The following is a 9,416-nucleotide window of genomic DNA, read 5'->3' as shown; positions in this document are numbered from 1 at the left end:
CTCGGCGCTGTACAAACACACACCGAAAAAGCAGTTACCAGAGCGCAGATTTGACTGTGGAGATGGAGGGGGGCGATTGCCAACGTGCTGGCAGGGGAGACAGGGTGTTGGGGGGAAGAAAATAAAAATGCCATCCTCCACGGTACTCCGAGTCACGAATGGCCTTGGAGAGGCTACAAGGATTATCTTCGTAATAGATCTGTGGAGGGCACGGTACGCCTGCCTATAAAGTACATAGATTCTCTTCGCTGTGATGTCTGAGACTCTTTCTCCACAGCTGCAGGAGATTACTGATCTTGGAGATTTCCGATTACTGATCTTGGCATAGAGCTTCCTTCAGCTGTCATGGAGCCTTCCTGGCCGCAGCATACACATTTCCTGTCATTTCCAACAGCCACCTCCCCACCCGCCAGGCGAATTTCCCGCCATTTCCAACAGCCACAGCCACCTCCCCACCCACCAGGCCCTTTTCCCTCCATTTCCAACACCACGGGCCCCCGTGTTTGAACCTTCCGCTATTTGCAACTGCCACAGACCCGTCAGGCCTGAGGTCCTCCCCAGAGTCTGCTGAGGGGAATTGGGGTGGGCTTTGCAATGGCTGGGCTCCATAGCTGATCTTTCACCTCAAATTATTGCACAAACTGTGAGGCGGGAAAGGGAAGAGACTCCTGTACCCCGTGACGCTGTGTGGGATGGGGAGGGGGTGTGGAAGTGACTAGGAACATCCAGGAGTGGATTGAGCCGGGACACCAGAGTTCAAGCCCCAGCCCTTCGGAAGAGATGTGTGATCGGTACCGAACCAGGCACCATCTCAGCCCAGCACTCCCTGTACAACATTGGGGTCAGCACTGGCTGAGAGGGGAGAGCACCCCGCACTGTTTAACCTGACAGGGGTCATTAGTGGGCCAACAATGGAAAGCAGAATTGTATTCCCCCAAAGAAGCCCATGCATCCATCAGTGTGACCATAGAGGGACATAGGCGCGGGATGTAGGCTTGCGGGGAGCGCTGCAGCACCCCTAGGTTTTGCATCCCCACCTTGCGCCCCTGCCGCCCAGGGTCCCTGCTGCTGGCCCTGCACCCCTCTGCCCCCTGAGGTTCCAGCTACAGGCTCCACTGCTGCCCGGGGGCTTCGCTTCCAGCCCTGCACGTGGGGTCCTGGCCCTGTGCCCGAGGGCTTCACTGGTGGCCCCAGGGTCCTGGCCACCGGCCACAGGCTGCTGGCCACCAGCCCCGCATGCGAGGTTCCGGCGACTGGCCTCATGGCCAGGACTCCACACTCCAGCCTCCGCCGTCTTACCCCTTCCACGTGCCCTAGTCCCAGAGCCAAGGCCCTGCTCCTGGCCCCAGCTCTAGGGGGCGGTAAGGGGCACGGACAGGGGTTAGAGGGGTGCAGCTTAGCACTCCCCACTCCAAAAACTGTTCTAGCACCACTGGGCAGGGAGGGCTGACGAAGGGCAATTCCCAGTGGAGTTGCAGGCTTCCCTGGGGGAGCCTATATCCCAGATCCTCAAAGATATTTAGCCTCCTAACGTCCGTTGAAATCTCCCCCTTACAACCAGTGCCCCAAATCACTGGAAGTTAGGAGCCTAAATACCTTGGAGGGCCTGGTCTGTGGTGCACAGAGCCAGCAGGGATGGGCTCACTCATCAGAAAAGCAGTGTTTTCCGATCTGGGAAGTTAATGGGTTAAAACCAACAATCTCCCAAACCTGCCTGTGGAGAAGCGGGGACTGTAATAGCACTGGGACCTTCCTGTCCAGCCCCCTGCATCCTGGACTCAGAGTCACTCTTGTGCATCCCTGCAGCATCCTCAGGCCAGGGCCCAGGGGAATCACCCCAGCTGGCTGGGCAGTTAGCTGGGGGCACCAGGTGCTGGGGAAACACAGAGAGCAGCAGCCATAGGTGGCTCCAGGGGAGGGAGAGAAACAGCAGCAGAGGCAGGAAATCGCTGCCTGGAGGCTGGAAAGAAGCAGCCAGGATTGAGGAGCAGAGGTGGGGGAGTTTGCAGGGCCCATGGCAGCTCCAAGCCAGAGCTCTTAGCCTGGAAACCCCAGAAGCCTTGAGGGTTGCACCACGGTGAGGCCTGAGCTCTCAGCTGTGCTTGTCCTTTGTGGCTAGGATGCATGTGCCCCTCCACGTAATGCTCCCCTGTTATCTCTTTCTCCCAGGCTCTGCTCGAGTCCTGGTTGCAGTTCAATGAAGCTGGGCAGGAAGTGGTCTCAGACAAGATGGATTCCCCGAGCCTCCAGCTGTTGCAACTGAAGTGTGTATCCCAGGAGGAACTTTCAGGATCCTGGAGTGTGCCGTCCCAGGAGCCCCGAGAGCGACGGGAAAGGGGTACTGAGCAGGGTGGTCGGGATGGGGTGGGAGAGCAGCTGAGGGGGCACTGGAGGGCTAAGACCTGTGCCAAGGGGGCTGCCCTGCAAGGGGCGAGTGGGTGCCAGGGGCTCAGCACGACCCCAGCACGTGGGAGCAGAAGGGTTTGTCTTGAAGGGGGAGATACCCGCCTTGGGACCCCCACATAATACATTCTTTACATTCCCCTCCCCGGCCCTTCCCAGATCAGCTTCTGCCCCAGATATCTGACGAGGAGAGCGATGATGAGCAGGAGTCCGTGTCATCAACCCCCATGGTCGGCTTCCAGGTGAGCTGCGTGGTCAGCCCATCCTCGCTGTCGAAGGATGGAGCTCAGCGTCTTTCCTACGGGACATGAACTGGTTCCTCTCTGAGGCTTGGAGGGATCATTCAAAAGCCCTCTGGGCACCAATCCCGCTCTGTCTGCGACTTTATTTTGAACAGCAGTAGGGTGCTGGATTCTGAGGCACTGAAATCTGTTGCACAAGCCCATTGGCTACAGCAAGGGAGGGATTCAGTCCTATTTTGGGAGTAGGGAGAATTTTTTCCCTTGTGAATATCATCCCATCCCCTTTCTGCCCCACTCTCCCTCTTCCTCCCTCCCTCCCTCCCTGACACTCCTTCCTCATCCCTGCTTCCCGCTGCTGTCAGATGGGACTGTTGGGTCTCTTGTGGTTCCAGGTGCCAGTGTCATTCGAGGAGGTGGCCGTGTTTTTCTCCCAGGAAGAGTGGGGGCTCCTGGACGAAGGCCAGAGGCAGCTCTACAGGGACGTCATGCAGGAGAATTACCAGGCTCTGATCTCGCTGGGTGAGGAGCCGCTGCCCCTTGAGGATCAGGAGGTGGTGGGCAGGGTGGTTCAGAGGTGGCCAAGGTGGTTTCGGCCCATCAGATAAGTTATCTATGTGGGGTTAGATCTGGGTTTTATTTTTGTCATCTGCCTGCATCCAGCTCACCTGTGCTTGGGAATCCCTGACTCCCCTATGGGGTACAGCCCGTCTGCCCCCAGGCGTCTCATTGCTCCAAAGGGTCCCTGTGAACATTCCCCCCCTGCTTGGATCCTGCGCTCTACCCAACAGAGAGCGGGGCCGGGGTTAAAAGCAGGGCATGTTCTCTGTACTGAGCCCTTGGATGAGATTTCACCACGTGCCGTCTCGCCTGTTTCCTTCCCCGCCAGCAGGAGTCCCCATCCCCGACCCGGCTGCGATCTCCTGGATGGAGCGAGGGGAAGAGCCGAGGGTGCCGGATCTCCCGGGCTCCCAGGAAAGGGAGATCATGAGAGACGCCGGCACAGGTGGGGAATGAGCGACACCGGCTTGGAGACTGTCCGGGAGAGAAGGGAAAAGCTGGGAACGCCCGCCCAGATCTGTCTCAGTTACTATGGCAACGCCCACAGGCCCTGTTCAGGATCTGAGCCCCACTGAGCCAGGTGCTGCACAAACACAAAGATAGACATGGTGCCTGCCCCAAGGGGATTACCCTCTTGAACGACAAAGGATGGGCGAAGGGGAGACAAAGGATGGGTGAACAGGGTCTGGTTGGTATCTCTAGACATGTTAGACCCTAACAAGGCAGGGCCAGATCCTCAGCTGATGTAAACGAGTGTTACTGCATTGGTGTGTATGCAGTGATGCTAATTTATACCAGCTGAGAATCTGGACCCATTGACTCCAGTGGAATTACAGCCAGTATATACGGGCTGGGGATTTGGCTCATTCTCTTCACTGCATTGGGGTCAGCACTGACTACATGAAGAGAATGCCCCTTATTGAGCCCCTTTCCTTCCCCCACTGCCTGCAGCACAGCGCCCCCTACTGATCAATGCTGAGGCGAACTACTGGATGCTCTCTCTCTCTACTTGCTATGTGAGCCATTAGATCCATGTCACCGTCGTGGTTCTGCCGAGCTGTGATAATGTCCAGCTTCTTGAATGAGGGGTTCCCGTGAGATGAGCCTGTTTCTGATCCCAGCGGAGATATGGAAGCACATGGTCAGACCCTGGCTGGATTCTTTCTCTCTCCCAGCAGGTGCCAGGAGGGAAAACCCCCAGCAGGAAGGGTCTGCAGGGGTGGAGCTGCACAGGAAGTCCCAGAGCCCAGAGTGGGGAGAGGCATCCGGTGGCATGGGATGGCAGAAGGGGAAGCTGTCTCAGCAGGAAAGACCCAAGGCCAGTGGTCACCCGCGGCCAAGAGAGGGGCCCATCATCTGCGGGGATTGTGGGAAAAGCTTTGGGAAGAGCTCGGAGTTCATCAAACACCAGCGCACCCACACGGGCGAGAGGCCCTACCAGTGCCCTGACTGTGGGAGGAGCTTTGCCATCCGCTCCAACCTCCTCCGCCACCAGCGCATCCACACCGGTGCCAGGCCTTACCCATGTGCCGAGTGCGGGAAGAGCTTCCGCCACAAGGAGCACCTGACCCGCCACGGGCACGTCCACGCCGGGTTAAAGCCCTACGTCTGCGCTCACTGCGGGGCGGCCTACAGCACCCGCACCAACCTGCTGCGGCACCAGAGCGGCCACACGGGGGGGCTGCCCTACAAGTGCACGGAGTGCGGCCGGCGCTTCGGGGAGATCGCCGCCCTGGTGGCGCATCTGGTGGCGCACACCGGGGAGCGGGCCCACAAGTGCCCCGAGTGCGGGAAGAGCTTCCGGCGCGGCTCGTCGCTGACGGAGCACCGGCGGGTGCACACCGGGGAGAAGCCCCACATCTGCCCCCAGTGCGGAAAGGGGTTCATGCGGCGCTCCATCCTCAATGGGCACCGGCGCACCCACACCGGCGAGCGGCCCAACGCCTGCGGGGAGTGTGGCAAAGGGTTCACCCAGCGCTCATCCCTGCTGCAACATCAGCGCACCCACCGGGGCGAAAGACCCTACCCCTGTCCCCAGTGTGGGAAGAGCTTCAGCCAGAGATCGGCGCTGACCACCCACCGGCGGCTGCACACCGGGGAGCGGCCCTTCCGCTGCGCCCAGTGCGGGAAGAGCTTCAGCCAGAGCTCGGCGCTGATCCAGCACCAGCGGACCCACACCGGCGAGACCCCCCACTGCTGTGGGGACTGTGGGAAGGGCTTTGGGGACCGCTCGGCCCTTAAGAGGCACCAGCGCACCCACACGGGCGAGCGGCCCTACCGCTGCACCCAGTGCAGCAAGAGCTTCAAGCAGAGCTCGGCGTTGACACAGCACGTTCGGATCCACACTGGGGAGCGGCCCTATGTCTGCCCCCACTGTGGGAGGGGATTCTCTCAGGGCTCGGCTCTGGCCCAGCACCAGAGGACTCATGCCAAGGAGAGGGGCCTGTCAGACGTGCCCACTGCCAGCCGCCTGTACAGGGATCCCTTCATCCGGCCAGGGGATGTGGAGGAGGGGCAGCAGGGCTGCCCCTGGGGACACAGTGCACCCAGCCAGGCTGAAAGAGAAGCCGCAGTGATAGAATCATAGAAATGTAGGACTCGAAGAGACCTCAAGAGGTCATCAATTTCAGCCCCCTGTGCTGAGACAGGGCCAAGTAACCTTATCCCTGGCAGGTGTTTGTCCCTCCTTTTTCTTAAAAACCTCCAATGACGGGGGTTCCACAATCTCTCTCGGGAGCCTATTGCAGAGGTTAACTACCCTTAAAATTAGAAAGTTTTCCCTAATATCTAACCTAAATCTCCCTTGCTGCGGATAAAGGCCGTTGCTTTGTGTCCTTCCTTCAGTGGACAGGGAGAACAATTGATCTTCATCCTCTTGATAACAACCCTTGACATATTTAACGGCTGTTCTCAGGTCCCCCCACAGCCTTCTTTGCTCTAGACTAAACGTGCCCAGCTTTTTAAGAGTTCTGCTAGGTCAGGTTTCCTAAACCTTATATCATTTTTGTTGCTGTTCTCTGGACTCTATAATTTATTCATATCTTTCTGTGGTGCCCAGGATTTGACACAGTTCTCCAGCTAAGGCCTCACCAGCGCCGAATAGACCAGGACAATTACCTCCTGTGTCTTACGTAAGACACTCCTGTTAATCCACCCCAGAATGATACTAACCATTTTTGGTCATCTTTATTGGTTCTAACTCATCTTTATTGAATTTTATTGATGCAGGTGGGCAGGGTGAGAGGCTGGATTTGGGCATCATGGGGAACAGGAGGAGGCGTTTTAAGTCATATCTATCAGAAATCCCGTTCTTTCTGGGGGCACGTCTCCCTCCCATACTCCTCTCCCAGCAAGGATCATTAACCCCCACAGGCTCAGCCTGTCCCCTAATGTCTGTGCCCATCCCATGCGGGCCCCATCTCTTCACTCTCCAGGATCTCACCAGATCTAGCCATCCTTCTCTGCTCCTTCCCCTCTCCTGGAGCCAAGGTCAGGGGTTCGCAGACTGATCCAAAGCCCATTGAAGTCAGTGGGAAGACTCCCATGGGCTTTAGTTCAGCTTATTAATTTCTCTGAGTCTCTGTTCTCAAAGTGTAAAATGGGGCTAATCAAAATTCAGATGATGAGCTCTTTGGGGCAGGAACTGTCTCTCACTGTGTGTCTGTGCAGGGCCTGGCACAACTCATTTATTTATCGATTCATTGATGCCAATGCCAGAAAGGACCACTGTGATCATCTAGTCTGACCTCCCGTGTAACACAGGCCAGAGAGCTTCTTCAAAATAATTCCTAGAGCAGAGCTTTTCGAAAAACATACAATCTTTATAAAAACTAATTTCCCCCTACTGTTACTCACACCTTCTTGTCAACTGTTTGAAATAGGCCACTCTCACTACCACTACAAAAGTGATTTTTCCTCTCTTGGTATTCTACTGTTAATTGAATTGTCTCGTTAGCACTGACCCCTCCACTTTGTAAGGCAACTCCCATCTTTTCATGTACTGTATATTTATACCTGCTACTGTATTTTCCACTCCATGTATCTGATGAAGTGGGTTTTAGCCCACGAAAGCTTATGCCCAAATAAATTTGTTAGTCTCTAAGGTGCCACAAGGACTCCTCGTTGTTTATGCTGATACAGACTAACACGGCTACCACTCTGAATCTTGATTTAAAAATTGCCAGTGATGGAGAATCCACTGCAACCCTTGGTAAATTGTTCCAGTGGTTAATTCCTCTCACTCTTCAAAATTTATGCCTTATTTCCAGTCTGAATTTGTCTAGCTTAAAATTCCTGCCGTTGGATCATGTTATACCTTTGTCTGCTAGACTGAAGAGCCCATTATCAAATTTCTGTTTCCCAAGTAGGTTCTTATGGCGTGTAATCGTGCCTTCCCTTAACCTTCTCCTTGTTAAGCTAAATAGCTTGAGCTCCTTGAATTTGTCACTGTAAAGCAGATTTTCTAATCCTTTAATCATTCTTGTGGCTCTTCTCTGACTTCTTTCCAATTTATCCATACCCTTCTTGAATTGTGAGCACCAGAACTGGACACAGGATTTCAGCAATGATCGCACCAGTGCCAAATACAGAGGTAAAATAACCTCTTTACTCCTCCTTGAGATTCCCCTGTTCATGCATCCTAGGATCGCATTAGCCCTTTTGGTCACAACATCACACTGGGAGCTCATGGTCAGCTGATTATGCACAACAGCACCCAAATCTTTTTCAGTCATTGCTTCCTAGGAGAGAGTCCCCCATCCAGTAAGTATTTTGAGGTGGAGGCCATCCAAACTATACAGCCCCCCTTGCCCCACAGAAGATGGGCAAATGTTCTACAAAACCAAAGCCCTACATCCTACACCACTTACCAAGCCAGGGGTTCACTTCCAGAATCTTTTGTCTTCCTTTGTGCCAGGGACAGGAAGGATCTCAGAGAAGATCACTTAGGCCAGTGATTTTCAACCTGTGGTCCGTGGACCCACTGGGGTTGGTAGACTATGGCTAAGGAGTCTGTGAAAGGTGACTACGAAAATAAAGTTTCAGATCCCAGAAAAGGCATTCCATTTTTATGATCAATCAAAAGTATGTGAATACTACAGGTTGAAACCGAGAATTGTTGTCGTTACCGTAGAAGCACACAGTTTAGCCCCCTTTCTTGCGCTGTGTCAAATGCTGTGCTGAGCACATGCAACATTTATAGTTGAATTCTGTTCAGTCAGCTTTCAGTCTAAGACTTCTGTGGAAGGGGTCCATGGACCACAGGCTGAATTTTGAAAGGGGCCCACATAGCCATTCGAAATTTTTTAGGGGTCTGCAAATGAAAAAAGGTTGAAAACCACTGACTTAGGCATTCTCCTTCTTCAGCACATTTCCCAGTCCTGTGGTGTCATCTACAATCTGCAAGATATCCCATGAGAGATCTGCAAAATATCCCACAGCACAGTGGGGACCCCAAGCTCGGTTGGGAGTCTATGCAGTGCCTGGCACAATGGGGCCGTAATTTCAGTTAGGACCAGTTAGCTCTATTGCAATACACTCAGTAATAAATTTGGAGATCTCTCCACTAGAAATCAGACCAAGATCTATTCTGTCTTTTCTTAGCTTGCTTTGGTTCTGGTGGTTTCATATTTCCCATGGATGCCCCCTCCTCCTCATATAGTTATGCATCTAATCCATACATCCATCCATTCCCACCTACCTATCCAACCAATTTATATTAGACCCATCTCCATACATACTGTCTAAGACCCTCCTAACTGGTTATGTGTAATTTCTTGACACTCTCGTTGGTACAAGTTTGTGCATTCTAATTTTAGTCTCACCACTAACTTAAGAGGAATCTTGTGTGTACAGAGCACATCAGCAAGTTTTTTTGATTTGTGCATAACTTTTATTCTGGAAAATTCAATAAACAAGATGTCAATTTAAAAAGAAAAATCATCTTCCTGGGTTTTTTTGCTTGTATTTTTGTCCTCAGATTGTTCCAGATGTCTTGATTTTGTATCCAACTACCTTGAAATTTGTCCAGGTTCTGGGCAGTAGGGCAGTACTCCTCCCAGTAGGAGTAGTGGGGGGGCAGACATCCTGATGAGCTTGAAGATGGAGCTTGATAAATTTATGAATGGAATTACTTGACAGGTTTGTCTATGCTAGTGGAGGACTGGAGTCAATGGCACAGGAGGTCCCTTCCTCTCCTAGGTTCCTATGAGCCTC

General features: G+C 53.6%; 1 protein-coding gene across 6 annotated transcripts; it reads left to right on the top strand.

The window, feature by feature from the left end:
* Nucleotides 1-29: 29 nt before the first annotated feature.
* LOC125637874 (uncharacterized) lies at nucleotides 30-9,140 on the top strand. Of its 6 annotated transcripts, none has more exons than XM_075130097.1 (6): nucleotides 30-1,993; nucleotides 2,170-2,338; nucleotides 2,563-2,645; nucleotides 3,038-3,164; nucleotides 3,532-3,648; nucleotides 4,379-9,140. In XM_075130097.1, exons 2-6 carry the CDS (start codon nucleotides 2,230-2,232, stop codon nucleotides 5,788-5,790), a joined length of 1,848 nt encoding a protein of 615 aa, XP_074986198.1. In that variant the 5' UTR covers nucleotides 30-1,993; nucleotides 2,170-2,229; the 3' UTR covers nucleotides 5,791-9,140. The 6 variants fall into 6 exon arrangements, with proteins under 6 accessions (XP_074986198.1, XP_074986201.1, XP_074986199.1 ...); XM_075130100.1 differs by having other exon boundaries at nucleotides 30-2,077; nucleotides 3,535-3,648; nucleotides 4,382-9,140; XM_075130098.1 differs by having other exon boundaries at nucleotides 30-2,077; nucleotides 3,535-3,648.
* Nucleotides 9,141-9,416: the final 276 nt, after the last annotated feature.

The sequence above is a fragment of the Caretta caretta genome, chromosome 6 (assembly GCF_965140235.1).
Source record: "Caretta caretta isolate rCarCar2 chromosome 6, rCarCar1.hap1, whole genome shotgun sequence".
NCBI lineage: Eukaryota > Metazoa > Chordata > Testudines > Cheloniidae > Caretta > Caretta caretta.
Note: the sequence above shows the minus strand (reverse complement) of the source record. Positions and strands in the feature narration are given on the sequence as shown.

Bases quoted from the DNA above. Each gene is read 5' to 3' on its own strand.
- LOC125637874 (XM_075130097.1), top strand. From the start codon at position 2,230: ATGGATTCCCCGAGCCTCCAGCTGTTGCAACTGAAGTGTGTATCCCAG. The intron at 3,165-3,531 runs GTGAGGAGCCGC...CTTCCCCGCCAG, and splicing joins CCAGGCTCTGATCTCGCTGG to CAGGAGTCCCCATCCCCGAC. The intron at 3,649-4,378 runs GTGGGGAATGAG...TCTCTCTCCCAG, and splicing joins CATGAGAGACGCCGGCACAG to CAGGTGCCAGGAGGGAAAAC.